Source organism: Selaginella moellendorffii, unplaced genomic scaffold (assembly GCF_000143415.4).
Source record: "Selaginella moellendorffii unplaced genomic scaffold, v1.0 SELMOscaffold_8, whole genome shotgun sequence".
Taxonomy (NCBI): domain Eukaryota; kingdom Viridiplantae; phylum Streptophyta; class Lycopodiopsida; order Selaginellales; family Selaginellaceae; genus Selaginella; species Selaginella moellendorffii.
Genome location: NW_003314269.1, coordinates 1,254,521 through 1,278,197, shown reverse-complemented (window position 1 = coordinate 1,278,197; position 23,677 = coordinate 1,254,521). Strand labels below are relative to the sequence as shown.

At 49.9% G+C, this 23,677-nt stretch overlaps 8 protein-coding genes across 10 annotated transcripts; 3 read left to right on the top strand and 5 right to left on the bottom strand.

Annotated features, from left to right (window-relative positions):
- The first annotated feature begins 564 nt into the window (after positions 1 to 564).
- LOC112345366 lies at positions 565 to 2,026 on the top strand. Its single transcript, XM_024671942.1, has 6 exons — positions 565 to 916; positions 962 to 1,147; positions 1,205 to 1,274; positions 1,335 to 1,451; positions 1,513 to 1,700; positions 1,758 to 2,026. The coding sequence occupies exons 1-6, from the start codon at positions 882 to 884 to the stop codon at positions 1,798 to 1,800; spliced, it is 639 nt and encodes a 212-aa protein (XP_024527710.1). The 5' UTR covers positions 565 to 881; the 3' UTR covers positions 1,801 to 2,026.
- Positions 2,027 to 2,036: 10 nt separating this feature from the next.
- Positions 2,037 to 7,258, bottom strand: LOC9635020 (paladin). 3 transcript variants are annotated; one of them, XM_024671929.1, is made up of 19 exons: positions 6,815 to 7,258; positions 6,628 to 6,759; positions 6,503 to 6,574; positions 6,381 to 6,451; positions 6,226 to 6,325; positions 6,073 to 6,171; positions 5,890 to 6,016; positions 5,607 to 5,740; positions 5,485 to 5,544; positions 5,207 to 5,430; positions 4,741 to 5,155; positions 4,362 to 4,685; positions 3,714 to 4,301; positions 3,482 to 3,658; positions 3,214 to 3,432; positions 2,807 to 3,090; positions 2,476 to 2,748; positions 2,300 to 2,422; positions 2,037 to 2,244 (listed from the first exon to the last, which is right to left on the bottom strand). In XM_024671929.1, exons 1-19 carry the CDS (start codon positions 7,163 to 7,165, stop codon positions 2,118 to 2,120), a joined length of 3,900 nt encoding a protein of 1,299 aa, XP_024527697.1. In that variant the 5' UTR covers positions 7,166 to 7,258; the 3' UTR covers positions 2,037 to 2,117. The 3 variants fall into 3 exon arrangements, with proteins under 3 accessions (XP_024527697.1, XP_024527696.1, XP_024527698.1); XM_024671928.1 differs by having other exon boundaries at positions 5,207 to 5,544; XM_024671930.1 differs by lacking the exons at positions 6,503 to 6,574; positions 6,628 to 6,759; positions 6,815 to 7,258 and having other exon boundaries at positions 6,385 to 6,451.
- Positions 7,259 to 7,455: 197 nt separating this feature from the next.
- LOC9631823 (tubulin beta chain) lies at positions 7,456 to 9,465 on the bottom strand. The gene is made up of 4 exons (XM_002966890.2): positions 9,328 to 9,465; positions 8,736 to 9,135; positions 8,394 to 8,663; positions 7,456 to 8,328 (listed from the first exon to the last, which is right to left on the bottom strand). The coding sequence occupies exons 2-4, from the start codon at positions 9,127 to 9,129 to the stop codon at positions 7,661 to 7,663; spliced, it is 1,332 nt and encodes a 443-aa protein (XP_002966936.1). The 5' UTR covers positions 9,130 to 9,135; positions 9,328 to 9,465; the 3' UTR covers positions 7,456 to 7,660.
- An 835-nt stretch (positions 9,466 to 10,300) lies between these two features.
- LOC112345367 (17.4 kDa class I heat shock protein-like) lies at positions 10,301 to 11,220 on the bottom strand. Its single transcript, XM_024671943.1, has 2 exons — positions 10,963 to 11,220; positions 10,301 to 10,715 (listed from the first exon to the last, which is right to left on the bottom strand). The coding sequence occupies exons 1-2, from the start codon at positions 11,159 to 11,161 to the stop codon at positions 10,450 to 10,452; spliced, it is 465 nt and encodes a 154-aa protein (XP_024527711.1). The 5' UTR covers positions 11,162 to 11,220; the 3' UTR covers positions 10,301 to 10,449.
- A 177-nt stretch (positions 11,221 to 11,397) lies between these two features.
- Positions 11,398 to 13,142, top strand: LOC9635019 (pentatricopeptide repeat-containing protein At5g65560). Its single transcript, XM_024671800.1, has 2 exons — positions 11,398 to 12,896; positions 13,043 to 13,142. Exons 1-2 carry the CDS (start codon positions 11,398 to 11,400, stop codon positions 13,140 to 13,142), a joined length of 1,599 nt encoding a protein of 532 aa, XP_024527568.1.
- On the bottom strand, positions 13,124 to 17,904 carry LOC9631822. The gene is made up of 3 exons (XM_024671799.1): positions 16,838 to 17,904; positions 15,555 to 16,568; positions 13,124 to 15,431 (listed from the first exon to the last, which is right to left on the bottom strand). The coding sequence occupies exons 1-3, from the start codon at positions 17,819 to 17,821 to the stop codon at positions 13,200 to 13,202; spliced, it is 4,230 nt and encodes a 1,409-aa protein (XP_024527567.1). The 5' UTR covers positions 17,822 to 17,904; the 3' UTR covers positions 13,124 to 13,199.
- Positions 17,905 to 17,912: 8 nt separating this feature from the next.
- Positions 17,913 to 20,681, top strand: LOC9635018 (probable 28S rRNA (cytosine(4447)-C(5))-methyltransferase). Its single transcript, XM_024671936.1, has 17 exons — positions 17,913 to 18,177; positions 18,231 to 18,406; positions 18,459 to 18,522; positions 18,580 to 18,713; positions 18,771 to 18,854; positions 18,905 to 18,979; positions 19,030 to 19,101; positions 19,156 to 19,229; positions 19,283 to 19,335; positions 19,386 to 19,495; positions 19,552 to 19,620; positions 19,676 to 19,750; positions 19,802 to 19,894; positions 19,951 to 20,030; positions 20,084 to 20,183; positions 20,249 to 20,475; positions 20,543 to 20,681. The coding sequence occupies exons 1-17, from the start codon at positions 17,970 to 17,972 to the stop codon at positions 20,598 to 20,600; spliced, it is 1,752 nt and encodes a 583-aa protein (XP_024527704.1). The 5' UTR covers positions 17,913 to 17,969; the 3' UTR covers positions 20,601 to 20,681.
- LOC9635017 (ubinuclein-1) lies at positions 20,598 to 23,627 on the bottom strand. Its single transcript, XM_024671935.1, has 11 exons — positions 23,108 to 23,627; positions 22,886 to 22,951; positions 22,697 to 22,804; positions 22,545 to 22,636; positions 22,236 to 22,482; positions 22,066 to 22,165; positions 21,918 to 22,015; positions 21,777 to 21,863; positions 21,587 to 21,715; positions 21,389 to 21,526; positions 20,598 to 21,334 (listed from the first exon to the last, which is right to left on the bottom strand). Exons 1-11 carry the CDS (start codon positions 23,297 to 23,299, stop codon positions 20,810 to 20,812), a joined length of 1,782 nt encoding a protein of 593 aa, XP_024527703.1. The 5' UTR covers positions 23,300 to 23,627; the 3' UTR covers positions 20,598 to 20,809.
- Positions 23,628 to 23,677: the final 50 nt, after the last annotated feature.

Sequence of the window (23,677 nt, the reverse complement as noted above, 5' to 3'; positions counted from 1 at the left end):
AAATATTATACATAAAATAATGTTTTAATTGTTTATATAACAATCAAAAGTGATTGTGTATATAATATTTTACCATGCAATTAAGAAAAAAAAAAAGTAAATCCACATACGTGTGAATATATAATGCTCCCTTGCACAATCATATATTCATTGCCATACCAGGGAATTAAAATATTCCACTTAAAACCTAGAGTTTTATATTGTAGACTTATAATAGCTTTTTTTAAAGTCAGTTGTAATAAAAGTCTTTACAAAAAATTTATCTAGATCAGAAGAATAATCAATTTGATTTAATTTATTAAAAATAATTTCCTATTTCACAAATATATTATAGTAAAATCTAATAAATTTTTGTACTTCATATTGTATTGTATCACTCCTATTGTTAGTGTGTGGCAAGGTGATTTACACTGTTGTTATTTTTAAATTCCCTTTATTAATTTTGATAAAAAAGGAAAATGTTTTTAGTTAATGAGACTACCTTAAGATTACCTCTTAAAGGAATGTTTATTTATCTATACTGTACCCATGACTCAATCGAAAGTCCAAGTTCCTGCCTGAACAATCGAGCCTCTTGTCTGCGACAGATCTATCACAGGCGCATCCACAGACTCCATATTGACTCACTCCATGGGCCAACCGCCCAGGCAGGGTGAAGAGAGAGAGAGAGGAGATTAGTAGTAATTGAATTGGACTGTAATCATTCCCCTGCTGCCGCCATAGTCTGGAAGGAAGATTGCTGACTCCGTGAAAGTGAGGGTGGGGAAGTAGAGCTGGAGCATGCGTAAGATGTTCGTGCAATCGCATCCTCTCCACGTCCTAGAAACAAAACCCAGGATTTCCTATGTTCAGGAAAAACCTATATCGTTTTTTTCTCGGCTATGGCGGTCGCTAGCATTGGCGTCTTTGCTCCCAGGTACTCGTAGTTCTTGGGAGCTCTTCACTGACACGGTCTGAGTAGGTTCTATGGAACAAGGAAAGAATGGTGTTTCAGCAGTAGTGCTGTGATGGGCTCGAGTTTGAAACTCTCCCAGGAGCTCGGCGACTGCCCCTGTCGTCTGGCTCACAAGAGCAGCATTGTTGCAGCACTGCGCACCAGCGGGGGATTCGGAAAGCGGCCAGAGGCGAAAGCCAAGCCCAAGATTCTGTAAGCTCTCCTTGGATAGGATCTTAATCACACTCTTACACTGCGCGTCTTGTGAAGGAAGGAACTCGAGGTAAACAAGGTGGAGAGCACAGACACGTACAAGATCTTTGCTCGCAAGGTCGCAGGGGTACGTAAAGCTTCGTGACGATGAAATCTCTTGCGCGTAGATTTATGCGAGCTTGCCCAGGAGGAGGCCCAGTCGAAGTGGGAGTCGATCGGAGAGATTCTGATAGAGTCCGGAGCCAGCGTCGAGGTTGCGCTCAAGGAAAGGAAGAACTTCCTCGCAGCTGGAGTCAAGTATCAGGCAAGCGCGCCATATCTTGAAACGCGATGGATCACAGTTTCGTGCTCCTCCATTGTTCCAGCATCCTGTTTTGGTGATCCTGGAGAAGGGCGAGGCGGTGGAGTATGGCGTCCAACTGGCGCCTCCCAAAGACGCCAAAGACGCCAAAGAGGAGGCGACGAAAGGTGGCGATGAGAAAGAAGCTCCGGAGATCACAGTGGTGGACTTGGGTGGGAAGCAGCCCGAAGAAACAGTCCCAGCGATTCTAAGGTGACAGAAAAGCTTCGCTCTCTTTCGCTCACCTTGTGCTGGACTCTCCCTGTCTAGAGTGGACGACGGCAAATCACCAGGAAAGACGCGGAAGTTCTGACTAGCGCGTGCGAGGAGGCCAAACTCTCGCAGGCTTTACGAGCACCAGCGAATTCTGCCAATGCTGAGAATGCCACCGCGATTCAGGAGCAGATCAAGTTGCTACTAACACCATCCATCGCATAAGAAGAAAGAACAAGAAAGAAAAAGAAGCACGAATCTGGAAAGCTAGAAGACATGCAAAGTGTAAAATTCCATTCAAGGTGAAAAGCTTCTCTACAGTCTCACACCCTCAAATGAAAAGAAAGCATCTCTTCCTTCCAAGGAAAAGTTACCACTATACACATATTACAGGTGGAAAAAAAAGGAAAAGGAGACTCACTCGAGCTTGAGGTTGTAGCAGAGGTGGCCAAGCTCCGGGCGGGAGTGCATCCACGCAGCAAACGAGGAATTGGGAGTTCTACTCGTCAGAAACGAGCGGAATGCTATGAGAAACGCGTATCTCCTGCGAGAGCACACTATAGTGTTAGCAAAAAGGGGATAGCATTCCCAAAAGTTACCTCAAAGCTTTGACACCCATGTCTTGAATGTAAGCTCGGTGCTCCTCGTCCTCTTGCTGGCAGCATTCGAGCTGCTGCTTGTAATAGAGGATGTCATCTCTCAGATTTCCAGCTTCAGAGCATCTATCACAACACCAACAGTGAGACGGGAAAAGAAAGAAGTAAACTAAACTTACCTGTCGATGATGGTATCCACTTCGGCTTTGCAAAAAGGTCCGCTTGGCAGGACTCTCACCAAGCTGAGTATGTCTCTGTAGTCCCCTTGCTTGAAAGCGTTTATATCATCGGCAGGCCTTTGTATGGGTCCATACACACAAGATGGAACCCCCGAGGAAGAAGCTGCCAAGCTAGCTTCGGCTTCGGCTTGCAGCCCCATGCAAGTGATTGCCATCGCATACGCGACACCTCCGTATCCCGTGTGAGAAATATATACATATTCGCTGCCAGATCTAGAAATAACAATCAGGAGTTAGATGACAAAGAAAAAAACATAAAAAAGGAGCTCACCCGTTTAGTCTGTCCTGGATGGCATCCACATCCATTGCCAGAGCGGCCCTCTCCCTCGTCAGTGGGATTCTTTTGTAGTCGATTTTGTAGCCTTCGGCCGCAAGACCAGTATAAACTTCGGCAGGAATTTTAACATCGTCAGACGTCAGAACTTCCCAGTACCCGATAACGTCAGACTTGTTTGTCAGTGGATTACACTCTTCTCGGTGTAAGACCACGCGGCCACCAGAGCGTTTCATCTCGGCGAGGATATCTTCCTTCAACCTGTACTCCATTTGCTCAACCTGTCAAGGGCGTAAAAAGGTTGTCAGCGACCGTAGAAAGCAAAAGAAATCACTTCCAAAACCAAGAGCAACTTATTGATCGAGATTAGTATGTGAGGAAACAATGAGAAATGAAACACCTACCGCAGAACCTTTTATTCCAACGTGCTTTAAAGTGCTTACAGGTTGGTCAAGCTCCCGTAAAACAAATGGATTACCGCGAATATAAACCACAGCCTCCTCTCTCAAGTCGGTCACAACAGCGTGCTTTCCTTGATCAACGGCTGTCTTGAGACAAGCAAACGCTGCTTTGGCGCCTTGAGCAGTGGGTGTGGCCATGCTATATACTGGAAAGCCATCTATCTGTATAAAGCGTTAGAAGTGCTATGAAGAACTTCTGTAGAATACGGACCTTACGCATATGAGGTACTCCAGGGATGTCAAAGCAGCTTGCCGCGCTCTGACCTGGGAAATGGTACATTTTGAGAATAGCCCGTTTCCCCAGAACCGAACCATTCCGGGACTTGACTATCGCTTCTAAAATCTCATCGCCCTCGCAATTCTCAGCCAATGCCCGAAATTCCACCTCCTGGATAAAACAGATTAGACGAAGAAAGAAAAAAGTAAAAAACAAAAAAACTCACAGGAACAGCGAAAAAACGAGCCGGCCTCAACCGCATACTCCACTTCATCTGTTTGATTTCTGGTCGCTTGTTTAGCCATACCTTGAACGGCAAACGCTGAGTTTCACTGAACGCTTCACTACCGAGGTAAGAAGCAAACGCGATCATCATGCAGTACCGCTCCAGATACTCAACTCCACGATTTAGAGCTGCTCTTCGGCCAGGAGACTCCAGATTTTGTTGATTGAAGCTCTTACGGTACTGTAAAATAGCCTGACGGAGATTCTGTAGTGCTGCACACCGGTCTATAACATCATCAAGTGCCTCCCTGCATGCGACCCCGTCCTCTAGTAAGCGTGTGAGTCTTCTCACAATAGATATGTCGTCCATTACGAGTACGCTTGTCGATTTGCACCTTTCCAACTTTGCTGGCTTGAAAGTCAGGTGCTCGTCACCGGCTTCACCGTTTTCTTCTCCGCTGCTATCTGATCCACCGTCCACAGAAGATCCAGGAAGAGCGGACGGTAAACGAAAAGGCTTGCCATAATCGCAGCGGAGTTTTACTAGACAAGCGATAACAGTGCCTGTTGTTGTGCGTCCACGTCCCATCTGCACAGCGGAGGCACGACGTAAGCATTACAGTAACACATCAAGTGAAGTCTATTTTACCTGACAGTTAAAGACGAAGACGGTCTTTTTGGGAGCAGAAACAATCTTAGAAGTCAGTGTGTCGAAGTCTGAGCTCTTTGGAGCTTTTCCATCAGTAATTGGCATACGAGAATACTCGATAGAGTAGCCTTCGGAGACCAGCCGAGAGTAAACTTCGAATGGAGTCTGAACTCCTTCTGGAGTAACAGTTTCCCAGCTGTCGAATATGAAACCGTCTTTCGATTCGTGGTTCACCATAATTGCACCATCATAACGTTCTGCTTCCTTGAGCACGTCTTCCTTGAGTCGAGCCTCCATCTGTTCTACTCGGTCGCGATCAATTCCCTGAGACAGAGCCAAATTAGACATATGAACACAAATACCATCGGTTAGGACTTACTGTATACTCTAGCATGTTTTTGTAAGGCCTCTCGACTTCTCGCAGAACGAATGGCTGTCCATTGATATATACGACTGGCTCCTCTCTCATGTTATGCCACAAGACGGGACGTCCCCCTTTTCCACCACCAACTCTTTCCAAGACCGCTTTGATGCCGCTAACAGTGGGATTGGCAACTCCGTAGACAGGAAAACCAGGAATTTCCCTGAAGTTTGGAGCTCCCTCCACACTTTCGGGCAGATGAGGATTATGACAGCCCGGATAGTGGTCACCCTTCAAAACTGTTTGTTTCCCAAGAACGTCTCCAGTTCTGCATGCCGCCACAGCTTCCATCCTGGATGGTCGGCCATTTTCAGCTGCCACAGGGGGTTTGCTTCTGTAGCCAAGTGCTCCCATGGGATCCCGCCGCAAGAGCCTGAAAGAAATGCTCATGAGCGAGAATGTGACTACTAAAGATACAGCAAACCTTCTCAAGATACTGTACAATTCCGGCCTAGCCTTCATCCACTGCTGAAAGCCACCAGGCTGCGTTAAGGCAGACTGATCTGTATGTATATATACAGCAAAACAGATCAGAAAGTAGTACCGCTCCAGATACTCGACAAAGTACGAGAGAGAAGACTCCCTCTTCTTTTCATCTGCTTGACGCAAAATGCTGTTACGATATGTGTTGATGGCTTCACGCAAGTTCTGCCATGGTCTATTGTGAATAACAGCAACCTCGAAAGGAAAAAATACATCTACCTGCATAGCCGAACACCTATCTATAACAGTATCAACTTGTCGTTTGCCTTCGACGCCACCCTGAAAAACAGAAAGTCTTCAGAGTCAGAATAAAAACAAAGCAAAAAAACAGTATTTCTTACCTCCAAAACCCGACAAAGGCTCCTTACAACAGTGTATTCACCTTGTCTAAACCCTTCCTCGGAATCAGGAAATTCGTCAATTGACTCCTCTGCAGAGCCAAGTACTTCCCCGAAGGACCTCGATCTACGAATTCCTGCAAAATACTGCTGCCTCGGAATTAGTAATCTCTAGAATCTTTCTAAAATCTTTGTTTCCTCACATGATATAATCTTCCATTGTTAATGTGGACGAGAAGTCAAATAGTTAACCGGATCAAAAAGACAAAAAAACGTAAAATGACACCTGCAGATCCGCTTCGCTTCAAATATACAAGAGTTGCAATGACCATTCCAGTAGTTGTACGCCCTCGACCCATTTGACAATTAAACACCAAGGCGGTGTTAATGTCCGCTTCTGCAACACGCTGCACCTGCTCGATCCAGAACAAAGAAGAATTTCAGCTTGTTCAAGGATAAAGCAACAAACCAGTAGATCGAAGTCCCGTTCTTTGGGAGATTTCTCATCAGTGATTGGCAACCGTTCATAATCCACGAAGTACGACTCATTGCACAAGCTGTCGTACACCTATTCCGAAAAAAACAACTAAGTTGAAAGCAAATGCAGTTGAAGACCTTCAACCTCTAGAGGTGTTAGCACCGATGCGTCAGTTATTGGTTCCCACTGGTCGATCATTTGGCCGTCAGGCATTTCATCACAAACCAGGATTTTGCAGCCAAACCTAAGGACAAAATAGCACTCACAATTTACTAAAACGAGTGAGCTAAGAAACATACCGACCAGCCTCTCGAAGAACATCCTCTTTCAGCCTGGCTTCCATTTCCTCAACACGAACTCTGTTAATTCCCTATTCAATGACAAAATCAGCTTTTAGTTCGTCAAGCAACACTACACTCACAGTATACTCGAGGTTCGTGAATGGCCTCTCGATCTCTCTCAACACAAATGGCCGACCATTTATGTAAATAACCTGAAAGTAGAGAACTTCCGTGAAGATGACGAACAGAATAAAAATCTTCTTACTGGCTCTTCACGGAGATTGTGCCAGAGCACGCGCTTGTGACCTCCATTCCGATTTGCGCCGATCAAATCGAGCACCTTGCGTATACCATCGATCGTTGGAATAGCTACGCCAAACACGGGGAGCGAGCTAACCTGTTTGATATGTTTTGTCAGACGAAAGCTTGGGTAACTTCGTCCCGCTACAAACCTGGCGATAATTTGGAGCGCCTTGGACGTGCGGCTGTAAACGCTTGTTCTGGCAGCCTGGAAAGTGATCGCTCTTGAGAATCGTCTTCCGCCCAAGCACGGAGCCTCCTCGCGACATAATCACATGCTCCGGCTCCCGCGACGCGACGAGCTCGCTGCTCGCCATCTCAAACCCTAAGAGTGAATCCAGTGTCGATGGAGCTTCTCCCCCTCGCGCAGCGCAAATCCTTCCCCCTTGCTCTACTGCCCCGCGCTTCCCAATGCTGATACTCTGCGAGCTCCGGGGCCCCGGCGCGGCTGGATCTCCACAAAACCCTCCCGGGGCCACTGCTTTACCAGCGAGGAGATTCATCCAGGAGCTGGAAAATCGCCGGGAAGAGCTGCGCCAATGCCTCGCGATTCACCATAGCTGCGCCATTGCTGCAGCAGTCTAGCACATTAACAATCCGCCCTAAATATGTCTCAAATTTCTCGTGTTCCACGAGCTTGTACGAAAAATTGCGGCTGTTCGAGCTGTCCCATCTCTTGCTGACGTGTCGGATTTACTACAGCACCTGGTGCGAATCGAACGTGGCATATACATCCAACTGCCCACGAAATCTCAGCCGTTCGTTCAAACACACAATCCAAGTTGCCGTTGGATAAAAGAATTATTTGTAAACTTTAATTTCCACGTAGAAAGAACAAACCATCAAGTAAGCTTGATTGAGATACAAAGAACACAGCAGTAGCTATAAATCATCTAATCTAAACCACTATAGAAGAAACCAGGGAAAAAACGATGGTCAGGAAAAGGAGAAGCTCGGTCACTGGAGAAATCACTACTCCACCTTTTGGGCGAGACATATCACTGCTCCAGTTCTTCGGCCTCCTCGTCGTACTCCTCCTCGGCACTCGCGTCCTGGTATTGCTGATACTCGGACACCAGATCGTTCATGTTGCTCTCAGCCTCGGTGAACTCCATTTCGTCCATTCCCTCGCCCGTGTACCAATGCAGGAAGGCCTTCCTCCGGAACATCGCAGTGAATTGCTCGCTCACGCGCCGGAACATCTCCTGGATGGAAGTCGAGTTGCCGATGAAGGTGGACGCCATCTTGAGCCCCTTGGGAGGGATGTCACACACGCTGGACTTGACGTTGTTGGGGATCCACTCCACAAAGTAGGACGAGTTCTTGTTCTGGACGTTGATCATCTGCTCGTCAACCTCCTTGGTGCTCATCCGGCCCCGGAACATCGCCGAGGCTGTGAGGTACCTCCCGTGCCTGGGGTCCGCCGCGCACATCATGTTCTTGGCGTCCCACATTTGCTGGGTCAGCTCCGGAACGGTGAGAGCCCTGTAGAGCTGGGAGCCCCGCGAGGTAAGAGGCGCAAACCCGACCATGAAGAAGTGGAGCCGCGGGAATGGGATCAGGTTGACAGCCAACTTCCGGAGATCGGAGTTCAGCTGTCCTGGAAACCTTAAGCAACACGTAACACCGCTCATTGTGGCAGAGATCAGATGGTTGAGGTCTCCAACTACAAACAAGAGAAACAAGGATCACCAGTAAGAACGTAGACGAAGTTGAAGACGATGAACTTACATGTTGGCGTTGTCAGTTTGAGCGTGCGGAAGCAAATGTCGTAAAGAGCCTCGTTGTCCAGAACCATGCACTCGTCAGCATTTTCCACGAGCTGGTGGACGGAGAGAGTAGCATTGTATGGTTCCACGACAGTGTCTGAGACCTTTGGCGACGGGAAAACTGAGAATGTCAGCATCATTCTATCGGGGTACTCCTCGCGTATCTTGGATATCAAGAGGGTACCCATTCCCGATCCGGTACCACCACCAAGAGAGTGGCAGACTTGAAAGCCTGAGAAGAAAAACAAAGGAAAAAAAAAAGAATTAACGCTAAGAAACCAACACTATTGACCATCTACGTTACCTTGCAAACAGTCACAACTCTCGGCCTCCTTTCGAACGACGTCGAGAACCGAATCAATAAGCTCGGCCCCTTCGGTGTAGTGACCCTTGGCCCAATTGTTGCCCGCACCCGTCTGGCCAAAGACGAAGTTGTCCGGCCTGAAAATCTGACCGAATGGCCCGGCTCTCACGCTGTCCATGGTACCCGGTTCTAGATCCATGAGAACTGCGCGTGGCACAAAGCGGCCGCCGCTGGCTTCGTTGTAGTAGACGTTGATCCTCTCCAGCTGAAGATCAGAGTCGCCATGGTATGTCCCGGTCGGATCGATACCATGCTCGTCGCAGATCACCTCCCAGAACTTGGCACCGATTTGGTTGCCGCACTGGCCGCCCTGGATGTGCAAGATTTCCCTCATCTTTGGCTGCCAGGACACACAAGAAAGAAAAGATGAGCTCGATACACCGATATTTCGTGTCAAGATCACTATTCCGGAGTAGATCTAGCCCGCATTTGGCAAGCATCGCAAGAAAACACCAGGGAAAAGCACGAAACAAGAATGCGCCCAGAGAAAAAGGCGGCAATCGACAGAGAACCTCAAGATCACGGCGCATACCTTGTCGAGCGGCGAGGCGGAGGCGCTGAATCCGACGAACCTCTCTCGCGGAGAGGAAGAAGAGCTAGGGCGCGCCGCAGCCGCTTTCTCGAGCTCACACACACAGGACCCCCAAAAACCACTATATAGAAAGAGCAAGAGGGATTGTCTAAAAGAGAGGGAAGCCCAGTTAGCCGGATTTGGAAGAGAATTTGAAATCCGCCGGCCGGCCGGCCGGCCATATAGTTTTTCCCGCCGACGCAATTCACGGGCAGCGGCCGATCAACGGGCAAAAAGATCTCAAAAAAGTGACGGCATATGCTCTATAACGGCCATGTCCGGGGCATATTCCGGTCATGCACGATCGTGAGCTGATTCGATCATGCCAGAGCTCCCCGAGCGTATGCCCAATATGGGCATAATAACGGCCCGAAACTGGCACTTTGGCGCCCTTGGAGGGCATCTAAATTTCATAACCTCGCGATCGAGCGCTTTCACGCTTGCCCAAATATGAAGTAATCGTTCGATGAATGGTCATCCTGCTGAGCATTCGATACCTCTGGAGCTCAGATTAAGAGACGTGAAGTGAGCCCTACTCATAGTGAATAGTAATTACCTCCTCCCTGACGACTGTCCACTAAAAGCATGCAGGGAAGGAGTTGCTTCAAAGAAAGCCAAGAGATGCCCTAAAAATCTTGCAAGAGCGGTTTAACCAGAATTTACTGGAATTCACCAAATATGAAGACACCACATTTGCTGATCTTACAAAAGAAGACTTTACATGGTGTAACCAGGTCATCACACTTTATTTATAATGATAAAAGGGAAGTCCAAGTGACCCCATCTTTTTTTTCCTTAAATAATTTACATGTGTTATTCTTGTTTATACTGATCAATCGAATTCGTTGTCTTTTACATCTAGACCAAAACAGATCATGATCAAGCTATAACCCGACCCACCCATCAACTTTACATGGTTTAACCAGCTTTCACATTTTTTACCATCGGTTGTCACACTTTATTTATCATGATAAAAGGAAAAACTTCGATTCGAGGACCTTTACATCAAAGCTAGACCACAAAACAGACCACAATCAAGCTATAACCCGACCCAAGCTGGTTTCTCTCGTTCGACTCATTGATCTAAGCCACATTGATAGAGCGGGTCTCGGGCTTGGTTTCCTTCGATTTGGGGACGTTGATGGTGAGGACGCCGTTGTCCACCTTCGCGTTGATCTCTTCCACCTTGGAGTCCTCGGGCAGTCGGAACTTCCTCAAGAAGCAGCCATACGAGCGCTCCACGCGGTGCCACTTGTCCGTCTCCTGCGTGCTTTCCTTCTTGCGCTCGCCGCTGAGAACCAGCGTGTTGCCATCCTGGATCTCGATCTTGATCTCCTCCTTGCTCAGTCCTGGACAAGATCATCAACGAGAACATAATCAGGACAGATAAAGGGGAGAGAGAGAGAGAGAGAGAGAACGATCAGAAAAGAGCAATCAAGATCGAAAGATCAATCGATGGATCAAGCGAGAACGCCAGCAAACCTCAGACATTTCCTCTCGATCTCTCGAAATATCGACTCGTTACAAAGAAGATCAAGCGAGGAAGGGCGAAAAGAGAGGAAGAACGGGGATTGTCAAGATTTCGGAGAATATTACCTGGAAGATCGGCCTTGATGACATGCGCATCCGGGGTCTCAACCCAATCCACGCGGGTGTTGGCGACGGCGCTGGCATCCTTGGCGAACTGGCGAGATGGGCCGCTCTCGAAGATCGCCGATGGATCGAAGAAGCGATCGAGGGGGCTGTCGAAAATGCTGGTGAGATCACCGCGCTTGAAGAAGGGAGTGAGTGCCATCGCTTTTCTTTCTTCTCTCTGTCGCAAACCTTGCTAAAGAAACTTGCTATCGCTGTGAATGATCCACTGCGAGGAACGGGAAGAGATTTTTATACTGCCACTTGGACGCTCCTAGAAGAGCGAGGATGGTTCTGGAGAGTGCCATGGATATTCGGTATCCACTTGGCTTTCCAGCCACGTGGACGGCTGGATGGAGCCAGGGCTTATCAGAAATGTTTTAGGGTTTATAGCTTCCGATGTGGAGGCGCTCGGATCGAGGCGCGCGGACGCTCGCATTGAGGTACTTCTGCTCGGATTCCGGCCGCCAGGTGCTGCCCGGGCAGCGTTCGCAGGAAGTTCTTGCGGTTCTCTCGCGCCCGGATTGGATCCAGGGCCTGGAATCCCTGAGGAAATCGTCGCTACCCGAGAATGTGGTCTATGAGGTGCTGCAATCTGTCCAGGAATGGCGCAAGGCATTTGATTTCTACCGGTGGGCGGGCTCCCGGCCACACTACACGCACAGTTTCAGAAATCTTCGAACCACAGTCTCGTTTCTCTGCCGCGCGATGAGGTATCAAGAGGCGTACGAGCTTCTGATGGATGCGGCACGATTGGGGCCCGAGCCAGACCAATTTCTCTGTAGCCTGGTGATGCTGAGGCTCTCGGACAGCGGGCAAACAATCCAGGCCTTTGAGCTTCTCAAGAAAATGCGGAGCTTGGGAGTGGTTCCAGACACGAGAATGCTCAACATCATGCTCAAGGGGCTCAAGGTTGACGATGGTTTGTGGGTGCTGCGAGAGTTTTCTCACGCTGCGAGCTCCGTTTCGTGCAACATCGTCATGGACAAGCTCTCCAAGCAGACCCGGATCGACGAGGCTCGCCAGCTCCTGCTAGAGATGGAGGCCAAGGGGATCAAAGGCGATGGCTTCACTTACACTACTTTGGTCCATGGATACTGCCGGCTGGGACGACTCGACGACGCTTGCCAGGTTCTAGAGGGCATGAGCTGCACTCCCTGCGCGTCTATGTACAACGCGATCATCAAGACCCTTTGCGGAGTCCAGAGCTTCTCGCAAGCGTTTCTTTTGGTGGACGACATGGCGGAGAAAGGCTGCATTCCTACGGTGGTGACTTTCGGGATCCTGGTGGACGGGCTGTGCAAGGCCAACAGGTTGACAGATGCGTTCGAGCTCGTGGAAGTCATGGGGGAGCGGGGATGCTTTCCAAATGCGCTGGTTTTCAATGGGATCATGGACGCGCTTTGCAAGGAGGGACGGTCAGCAGAGGCGTATGGTTTCATCGAGACCATGAGATCAATGGGAGTTTCTCCGACCATTGTCACGTACAACCTTTTGATCGATGGCTTCTGCAAAGAGGAGAAGCTTCACAGGGCCCTTGAGATACTCCAGGAGATGACCGGCAGAGGTCATGAGCCCAACCACGTAACTTACAATACTTTTTTGCACGGGCTGTGCAAGTATGGTAAAGTTGACGATGCTCTGGCGCTCTTTCGTGCCATGACCGAGAAGAAGATACGTCTGGACGTGTATGGATACACTACGCTGATAGACGGGCTCTGCCAGGCAGGAAAGCTGGCCGAGGCTTACAGCCTCCTGGACGAGATGGAAAACTCTGGCTGCGTTCCAAAGCCTGGCTGTTACAACGCGATACTCTCCTGGCTCTGCAAGGGCAGTAGGATAAACGAGGCTCACAAGCTCTTTAAGCGGATGACAGGCTCGGGCATCCTTCCCGACTGGTTAACGTTTGGAATGATGGTCTTCGGCTACTGTAGAGGCCACCGCATTGACGACGCTCTCCTGCTGCTCCAGCAAATGAAGAGTGCTGGGCTGGCACCACGCGAAGTCATCTACAACACTTTGATTGACGCACTCAACCGGGCAGGGAGAGTTTCCGAGGCGTACAGGCTTCTCCAGGAGATGATTTCCAGAGGATTATCTCCCAACAGCAGGACTTACGCACTGATGAGGAAACAGCAGACTGACGACAGCAACTTAGTCGTGGAGCTGGATTACAGGAAAGAGTGCGAGTTCTTAAGAGCCTAAGAAGCGTCGTTACTCTCCTTGTTCAGGGCTTCCAGGTTGCTAGCATCGACAAGGTGGCCTTTCTCGTTCATCTCCTGGACCATGCTACGCGCAGAGTTTACATCTCCTGTCCTGAGAAAGAGCCTGACCAGCGAGTTGAAAATGGAGGCACTGGGAACACAGTCCTGGTTAAGCATCTGCTGGTAGACTGCAAGAGCTTTGGAAGGGACTTCCTCGGTTTCCGCAAGCTTGGCAATGAGGACATTATACGTGTAGGAGTCGCAGCTCCAACCTCTAGCTGTCATCTCCTGGAGCAACGTCAAGCCTTGCTCAGTGTCCCCGGCTCTGCAATATCCATCGATCAGGATCCTGTACGTGATTGCATCTGGAGAGCAGTAGCTGGTTTTGTTCTTGAGCTGCTGGTACACTCCATCGGCCTTGGACATCATCCCGGCTTTGCTGAAGGCACTGAGGACCGTGTTGTACGTGATGATATCTGGGAAGCAGCCTTTGGCAGACATCTCGTCAAAGAGGCTCTCGGCTTCCTCATACATGCCATGCTTGGCATAGCCGTTGATCAACGCCGCATAAGTCACAACATTTGGCTTGCAGCCCACGGCTTGCATCTCCTCGAGTAGCAACTTGGCTTGTTTGAGGCTGCCGAATTTGGACTGGCCGTCGATCATTGTGTTATAAGTCACCACATCGGGTACGCAGATGTTTTTTGCTTTCATCTCTTTCAGCAACTGCTGGGCTTGTGATAGCCTCCCTGCCTTGCAGAAGCCGCTTATCAACGTGTTGAAGAAGATGACGTCGGGCTTGCAGCAACCGCTGTCAAGCATCTTGCGGGACAGCTTCCACGCGTCGTCGACGTTTCCAGATTTGCAGAGACCATCGATCACAAAGTTGTAAGACAGTAAGTTCGGTAAGCTTCCGCTCTCGATCATTCCCAGTAAGATGTTTTTGGCTAATGGAAACTTTCCGGACCTGCAGAGAGCTCCGATGAAAGCGTTGTGGGTGTACACCTCCATAACGCAACCAGCTTCCATGGCTTGCTCGTAGGCCCAGGAAGCGCTTTCGATATCTCCTGCTCGGATGAGTGCGTGAATAAGAGGAGCGTAAGTTGCCGACAGCGCATAGTGCCCCGACTTCACCATGTGTTCAAGCACCTCCTCGACGGTGTCCAGGCGGTTTGCTCGCGAGAGATTGTCGAGCATGATGCTGTACGTGAGAGAGTCCGGTACGCATCCTCTTTCCAGCATTCCTTTAAACACCTGAAACGCATCGTCGATCCTGTTCGCCTTGCAGAGCCCACTTATGATGCTGCAAAAGGTGACAACGTCGGGGGAAATCCCACCGCGGTCCATTTCTTCCAGCATTTCGAGGCCCTTGTCGAGCTTTCCGGCCTTGCACAGCCCGGAGATGAAGGTGTTGTAAGTGACAACGTCAGGTATGCGTCCACTCTCGATCATCTCGCTCATCAAAACCTGGGCTTCGTCCACTCTTTTGAGCCGGCACAGGCAGCTAACAACAATGTTGTATGTGTAGAGGTTGGCGACGCTCGAGTTTATCATCTCCTGGAGGAGCTCCAGTGCTTGCTCGATCTTGTCCCCGCTGCACAAGTCATGTAAGATCCCATTCACCCTCTTCGTTTCGACACTGACTTTGGCCCGCTCCATCTGCTTGAAGAGCTCCCGGACTTTGTCCCGGTCCCCGGCCGCGACGCAAGCACTGAGCAGCGCGGCGAAAACTCCAGCGTTTGGACGGAGCCCTCGATCCAGCGCCTGTGCAAGCCTCGAGAACGCCTCGCCGTGCCGCTTGTTCTTGGCGAGCATCCGGACCAGCGTACCTGTGGTGGCGGCGTCGTGCTGGAACCCCCCGCGCGTGGCTGCCCAGTCGTAGAAGGTGAGAGCTCTCTCGCAGTCCCTGGCATTTCTTAGAACGCTGCTCACGGTGGCTCTGCTCAGCGACGATCGGGAGCACTGCTCCAATGCCTCCTGGAGCCTGGTGGCGTCGGAGTTGAGAACCCAGATCAAGGCATCGGCATTGTGCGTTGATCGATTCGAGGAAAACGAGGAAGAGCAAGCTGCTACATAGCTACTGGAAGAAGAAGAAGCACACGCTGCGACGGTGGGCTCTGTGTGTAGCGACGCCGCCGCCGCTGCCATCATCGCCATAGCCATAAACCCTGAACCCAAGCGAAAGAAATATCTTCCCAAAACTCCAGGTGGGCATATTCTGGTATATTCCTAACCAAGACCCTATACAAAACTGCTCGAGAATATTCTTCAAATTGTAAGCATATTCTTCTTTTAAATATAAACCCTAAAGCGGTTACACTGTATGAATCTAAAGCCCCAAAAACTTTAAGTTTCACCTCTTTCAGGGTCTGGGAGATTACTGTGAAAACGCGCGCACTCTTGGCTGGGAGTTTTGAGCCTCTTTATGCAAGTGAGCGCCCCCTGTATGGTGGCATACCTCTCATCACTCCCAAAACACCCCTTGTGGAACATAAACTCGGCGATTTGCTCCACTCTCTCCAGCCGGCTAATGGGGTCGTACAAGCTCTCCCCCTCGAAAACAATGCTCCCTCCCCGGCACCCCTCCACCACCATCTCCTCCAAAACCCCAAACAGCTCCCACACCTCGTCGCCGTCCCGGCACTCGTACCGCGACGACTGGCACCGCGCCTCGCAAAACCCAAATATGCAGTCGATGTAAACCACCAGGTTACAGACCGAGCCGCGCAGGATCATCTCGCGGATCAAGCCCCGGGCCTGGTCCAGCCGCCGCCGCCGGCAGTTCCAAATGACCAGCGTCGAGTAAGTGATGTGGTTTGGCGCGAATCCATTCCGTACAAGCTCCTGGAGGACGAGCCCGGCATCGTCCATCCGGTTGGCCATGCAGAGCCCGTGGATGAGCGAGTTGTACGTCACCAGGTCGGGCTCGCAGCCGCTACGTAGCATGCGCTTGACGGTCTGGATGGCGTCGTGGGGGCGGCGCGCCTTACACAGGCCGTCGATCAGCGCGGTGTAGGTGACCACGTTTGGCGCGCAGCCGGCGTCCGCCATCTTTTGGAGGAGCGCCTGGGCGGCGTCCAGGTCGCCCGACTTACACAGGCCGTCGATGAGGGTTGTGTAAGTCACCACCGAGGCATCGTAGCCGTTGGCGGCCATGACGTGGAGGAGCTCGAGCGCGTGGCGGGGCTTGCGCGCCTTGCACAGGCCGGCGATGAGGGTGTTGTAGATGGCAGCGTCGAGGCGGAAGTGGCGCGAGGCCATGTCGTCGAGGAGGGCGCGCACGGCTTGGAGGTCCCCAGCGTTGCACAGGCCGTGGAGGAGCGACGCGTAGACTTGGGCGTCGAGAGAGCCGCCCTTGTCTTGCAGCTGCAAAATAGAGAAACCATCAGAACGAGGAATTCGATCGAGGAAAACTCCAAGCAAACAAAACCATCCAGAAACTATGATCTTTTTATCTCTATCTATAAACTATGATCTATCTCTGATCTATCGAGAAACTAGTGTCTATCTCTATCTATCTCATCGAGAAACTATGATCTATCTCTATCTATTGAGGAACTATGTCTCTATCTATCTGATCGAGAAACTATAACTATCAGTCTCTACCAAGAAGCAAAAGAGAAGCAAACACTCACCTCGTAGAAGAGCGACCACGCAGCGCTAATCTCCCCGAGCTTGCACAACGTGTGGATCAAAATGCCGTACGTAAACGCGAAGTCGGCCGGATCCACCGTCAGCTCCCGCCCGATCCTGACCGCGCGATCCACGTCCCCGGCGGCGCACAGCGCTTGGATCAGGACGCTGAGAACCTTGCCGTACGGCAGCACCCCCACGCGCTTGATCTCGCCGCAAAACTCGCAAGCGCACTGGAGCCGCCCCGAGTCGACCAGGCCGTACAGCACGGTCGACACGGTCGTGCGGTCGGGCCGGCATCCCGCCGGGAGACCCGCCGTGAAGATCTCGTGCGCCTTGGTCGCCTGGCCGAGCTTGATGAGAGTGAGGAGTAGCGAGTTGGCGGTGTGTGGGGTGTGCTTGAATCCCAGCCCGGTTTTGCTCGAGGCCACCCAGCGGAAGAACTTGATGGCGGCGCCGGCGTCGTCTAGATTCTGGAGGACCTGGGCAATGATCCGGGACCTCGAGCGGCGCTTCTCCCAGAGGATCCTCTTGATCTTGGCGCTTCCCGGGCCGCCCGAGAGCTCCACGAGCTTGGTCACTCGCGAGGCGGTGCGCTGGATGGTGGCAATGGTATCATCACTGCCATCGTCTTGTGTAGTTCTCTCCATTGATCCTGGAAGTGATATCTCCGCTGAACTCTCCGGGGATTCGCAATGCTCCTCCAGTTCCATGGCGCGCTCCTCCACAAAATGTGGAGCCTCGGGGAGAATCGCGATGCATGGCGGCCTCAAACTTGGAGATGGATCGCGGAGCTCTTGCTCCTGCGCCATGGGAGCTGGCTCTGGTGTTACCTCTTTCGTGCCGCATTCTTCTTCCTGGTGTGCTGTGAGCGAGGAGCTAGGGCTCACGGCGGCGGTCGAGGGAGGAAGCCAGCGCGCTGCGCTCGATCGCAGCCACTGCCGTGCCATAGCTGCCGCCGCCACCAGCGTCTTGAGCGGCTGCATTCCGCTGGAAAACCCACTGCCCGCAATCGCGAGATCCGGCCCATTTCTCTAATGGACCAGCGCTGACCCATGACTGGCATTGACCCTCAAGAACCCTAAAAGAGAGATTTAGGGTTTAAGAGGGTCTAGGGTTGTGGAGGCGCGAGGAATGGGGACGAAGAAGAAGAAGACTCAGCTCCTCTCGGATTCTTCCGATTCTGATGAGGGCGATCATGCTGCTGCTGCAAATGCAAATGGGAAGGCTGGTAAGAAGGGATTCACTGATGAGAACAAGGCGTGGCTAAAGCCAAAGAAGCGACTCGACGAGGATGATGAAGACGAAGAAGACGAAGAAGAGGAGGAGGACGGGGATGAAGGTTTGCTGCTGTCTAGAATCTCTTCCAAGCACTTACATTTTTTCTTCCTTCAGGAACCAGCGACGAGGATGATGACGAAGAGGAGGATGATGAGTTCGATGTGGAGCGTAAATCCAAGAAATTAGATGCGAAGAGGGCTCAAGAGCAAGCAGACGCTGATGCCGAGCTCCAGACGAACATCCAGGCGGAGGGGGACGAGCCGGATGATTTTAGACTTCCTACCTCGGAGGTTCGTTCTCGTGGCTTTTCTTAGAAAAAATCATTTTTATTGTGCTGTGTAGGACCTTGAAGCTGAGGCAAGCTTGCCACCTGATCTTCCCAGCGTTCAGCGAAGGATCAAAGACAGTAAGTCTGCTTTTCTATGTTGTTACACGTCGTGATTTCTTCTTCTTTTCTTTCAAGTTGTCAGAGTTTTGTCAAACTTCAAGGCTCTGAGGCAAGAGGGCCGGGCTCGCAAGGATTATACCAAGCAGCTGATTGCGGATGTGGCATCGTACTATGGTTACAATGAGTTTCTTGCGGAGTATTTTATGCAGGTAGAACTTTCGCTGAGAAGTTTTTTGGTCTTGTTAAGATTTCTTCCCCCTTTGCAGATGTTTCCAGTAGCTGAAGCGGTAGAGTTTTTAGAAGCGAATGAGACGCCCCGACCAGTGTCTCTTCGGACCAACACCCTGAAGGTACCTGCATGCAGTATCGGCTCGGCATCTTATCTTCTTTCGTGTTTTAGACAAGGCGGCGAGATTTGGCCGGAGTTCTCATCAATAGAGGCGTGAATTTGGATCCAATCGGGAAATGGTCTAAGGTGAAGTGAAATGGTGTCTTTATGTGTGGTGTTTGACGCTGAGTTCGCAGGTTGGTCTTGTAGTATACGACTCTCAAGTTCCCGTGGGAGCAACACCTGAGTACATGGCTGGTCACTATATGGTAGGGAAATATATAGTTTTGCCTCTAGTTACAGAACGCTGTGCTTGTTTGCAGCTTCAAAGTGCAAGCTCCTTTCTTCCGGTGATGGCCTTGGCACCTCAAGAAAAAGAACGGATAGTTGACGTCGCGTAAGATTCTAGTTTCTTTTGTTCGGCGTTAAGCTTCAGCTTGGTGTTCTCAGTGCCGCTCCGGGAGGGAAGACAACTTACATAGCTGCGCTGATGAAAAATACAGGTAATTCTGTCACTTCATGTCCATGTAACGAGTTACTGGTCTTTTGTCAGGTTTAATATATGCAAATGAGTTAAAGGTACAAAGATTGAAGTCTCTTACGGCCAACATTTATCGAATGGGTGTGACTAACTCAGTTGTGTGCAATTATGACGGGCGCGAGGTTCGCTAAAAAACAATTTTGCATTAGTTTTCTTGAACTGAGTTAAAGTGCTTTAGTTGCCAAAAGTCCTTGGGCGAAACTCCGTTGATCGTGTGTTACTGGATGCTCCTTGCAGCGGGACTGGAGTAAGTTCTCGTTTTTTCAGTTTTGGCCACTCTTACAAGTTACTTTCTATTCCAGATCGTGGGAAAAGACCAATCTGTGAAGCTTACAAAATCTTTAGAGGACATACAGCGATGTGCCTTTTTGCAAAAGGTAACTCCCGTCTTTCTGCTTTGCGCTTACTCGAAATCTTCTATCTTGCAGGAGTTAATCCTAGCAGCCATAGACCTTGTTGATGCGAATTCTAGCAGCGGTGGATATCTTGTGTACTCAACTTGCTCCGTTACGGTTGCAGAGGCAAGCATTTCACTCCCATGAATGTGTCTCTAATCAGCTAATAATTTTGTGACCAGAACGAAGCTGTAGTTGACTACGCATTAAAAAAGCGACATGTCAAGGTTGTCCCGACTGGACTCGAGTTTGGCAAGGAAGGGTATGGATCGTTTTTTTTGTGACGTACTTTCACCAACATTCTCTTTTTTGTAGATTTATTCGTTTTAGAGAAAAACGTTTTCATCCGTCACTGGCCAACACTAGACGCTTTTATCCTCACGTACACAACATGGATGGCTTTTTTGTGGCCAAGGTGAAAGAAAGCTTTAATCGTTTTAGTTGCACTTAGACGCTATCTTCTGTTTCGTTTTATTCCAGTTAAAGAAGCTGAGCAACAAAATTCCAGAGGCCAACAAGGAAACCGACGAAGCCGAGGTTGAAAACGCGCAAGAGGTGGAGCAAAAGCCTGCTATTACTCTTGTTCCAAAAGATGCATCTCCGGCCAAACAGAACGGCGTGGAGAAGCCACAAGGCAAGAAGAGGAAGCGGCTTCTAAGGCGGGACTTGAAAAACCTGCCCTCCAAAGAAGAAATATCCCGTGCAAGGTCTGTTGCCATTCCTCACGACTTACATCCATCCATCGTAATGTTATTTCTTTGTTTGCCTTTGCAGAGAAGAGAAGAGAGCAACAGCAAGAAAAACAAAGAAGCCAAAGTCAGCTGCGAAGTAAGATCGATTTTTTTTTTTTGTATTCTATACTTTCGAGCTTACAAAATAATCTTGTTAACAAAGTATCAAAACTTTAAATGGCGCTCTCACTTGTTCTCTGCACAGACCGTGTAAAAGAAAAAACTCCCCCTCTTCTAAACCACCACTCCCTGGATCCAAAACAAGTGTTCCATCAGCCAAGAAGAGAAAAAAAAAACTTTGAGACACCACTCAGCCAGGCTTTGGATCCTTGACCATCCACATCAACGAGGAAGGAGGAGGAGTGATGCTATCGCAGAAGCTCCTGTTGCTCGCCTTGTCTAGCAACTTTCGCTTGATCTGCCGGAGCGAGCTTGGCATCACTACTCCTCCATTCCCGGATGGACAATCTCTCCACGGCGTGGTGCTGCTAGCGGGATTCATCACAGCTATGGACATGGAGCTCCTCACACCCTCTACTACTACCTCTTCGCGAGCTTCCTCGTGTTCTTCCCTACGTTGTTCTTGGTAGTGCTCTTGGAGCTCCAAAGTTTTTGGCGGAGACTCCAGCTTCTTCACGGATTTTGGCGTCGTCACCGTCGCCTTCTTGCGTTTCCTCTCGTCCAACTTTGCCTGGAACGTATGAGATGTTAGAAAAGGAAAGAGATCATATGTGTGGACCTGTTTCATGGCTCCTTTCTTTCGCTCCTTGGCGCGAAGCACTGCGTTTTTAATGCCATTGCTGTCCATCCAACCTTCCGGCCATAGCTCCGCAAGCTGGTCGAGTGATGCGTATTGAAAAACATTTCTTCTTTAGAAAGGAAACAGTACCTCGGCGTAGAATTTCTTGGTTGCTGCGGATTTGTGCTCGTCAATCCCCTCGACGTAGAGCTCGTAGAAATCGCTGATCCTGTCCTCGGTTGGCGCATCCCATCTGTAGCGTCCGTCGCAGGTTGCCTCTTCGCATTGCTGAAAAAACGAAAACAATGAGCAAAACTTCGCTCAAAAAGAGAGTGAGAAAAGAGTTACCTGTGCTGATTGTTGTGGAGTGATTCGAGACTTCAGCATGTCCACGATTTCCTTCTTCATTGTCTCCAGCTTAGATTGCTTCTCCTTTTGTGCCGATATTCCAAGTTCAGCCATTTCCTTTAAGTTTCTCTAGAACACCACAAGGCAGGCAGCGATTTAGCTATGAAAAAAAAAAATGCGGACATCTTACCTTGAGAGATCTAATCTGCATCAAGTGTCCCATGATCTTCATCAGGACGTTGAGGAGCTCTTCCGGGCCGATCTTGCTTTGCTTTTGCTGCACAAAACCTTCAGTTCACAGCAAGCGTTGCTAAAAACTAATAAACTCTACCGCTAGCCTTGCAACTTTGGCGAGCCGTGCCTTAACCTCCTTTGGTATCCGCTTCTTGTACTCGGTTTCGTGATTCTTCTCCATCGAGGGTGGACATCCTGTCATAGATCATCTAAGCCTCAAGCAATTCTTTCTTAAAGCTACTTACGGTCCGCCACTTCTTTCTCCAGCTCCTGAATAGCCCTGTCCAGCATCGTGAGCTTCGGCCCAGTCTTCCTTCCCGGACTCGATTCCTTCGGAGGAGTCTTCTTCACAAAACAATAGATTAGTTAAAGTCACTCATCAACCATTTTCAAAGGAAGCTCGAAAAAATCTTACGATCTCGTCGCTGGCAATGGTGGTGTTGCTGGGATCGATACACAAGCCATTGTTTCGCTCTGCTAGAGGGCCCTTGGTTGCGCAAGCCTTGATCGTTTTAGTGAAGCTCGCTTTTTTGTTGTTCGCTTGTGGAGCTTTCACTGCGTCCTCGTCGTCGCTCTTAGCCTTCTTCGACGCTGGCGGCCTCTCCTGCGCCGGCCTCTTCCTCTTCTTGTAGACTTTGAGACCAGAAGCTTCATCCAAACTCCTAGAGCAAGCACATAAGCCATTTTCTATCCGCAAGGACGAACTAGCTAAGAGAGAACTTACTTCCCCTCGACAGCCCTCTTCTCCAGCGATCCCTTGTTGACGTAGAAGCCCGTGTGCTTCGTCTTGGTCCTATTCACCTCGAAGTACTCGTCCTAGACGGTGTTTCAAGCATTAGAGAAAGAACAAAGAAGTAATCTACAAGTAATACTTACCAGATCTTCGTCGTCGATGAAAGTATCCTCCGTGTCGTAATCTTCCTCCGCGGGCACGCAAGTCGTCTTATCGTCCTCGTCGCCACCTTCGTCATCCTCGGAATGCCCCTGAGACAAATCCCAAGTTCCATCTAAGTCAGGAGCACTGAAAAAGAAAAAACTAACTCGAGTTTTTTACTAACACATTACCTGGTAGAGCCTCTCGATCTTCTCGATCACGGCGTTCATCCGCCCATCCTTGTGCGCAGCAGCCACCTACAATTCCACGAAACTCACATAAGCTTCGCTCGAAGATCATCTGAGCAGCGACCAAAACTTTGGAATCTTACAAGAACAAAGAACAAACACAAAGAAACACGAAACAAGAAGAAAAGGCAAAGGAAAAAAAGAGGAGAAAACGCTAGGTACTACCTCTGGAGCGATTCGAGAGTCCAATCCAGGCCTGGTGGTGGCGAGGAGATTAGCACTCGTCGCAACAGCATTGGTGGGCAGGAGCTTCTGGAGCTTGCTCCAAGACACCTCCACACTCCCTCGCTCGGATTCTACGTGAAACCGTTGCCTCGCAGGGAAGCTCTCCATTTCCAGCCAGCACCGCTCGCCCATATCGTCGCAATTCGGATTGATGGGCTCCCACCTACATTGCCAGCAATCCAAAAACTCCCCAAAGATTCTCCCCCGCCCTGGAGGAGCTCTCGCCTTTAGGTCTTCCCAACTGGGCTATCCAATCAATCCTTACACTCTCTCTTCTCCCTCTCCCTTTTCCTCTCTTCCCAAGCTTTTGTGTTCTAAGATCTTCCTCTCCTTCTTCTTCCTCCTTTTCCTACAACGTATACAAAGCTTGCTTCCTCCCAATCATCTCATCACATCATCAAAATCAAAAACTAAATTTCTCTCCCCAAAACCAAACCAAAGAGGAAGAGAAAAAAAGGAACCAACCCCACATATACCAGAAAAATCCCTTTGGTCTTCTTGGCAACCACC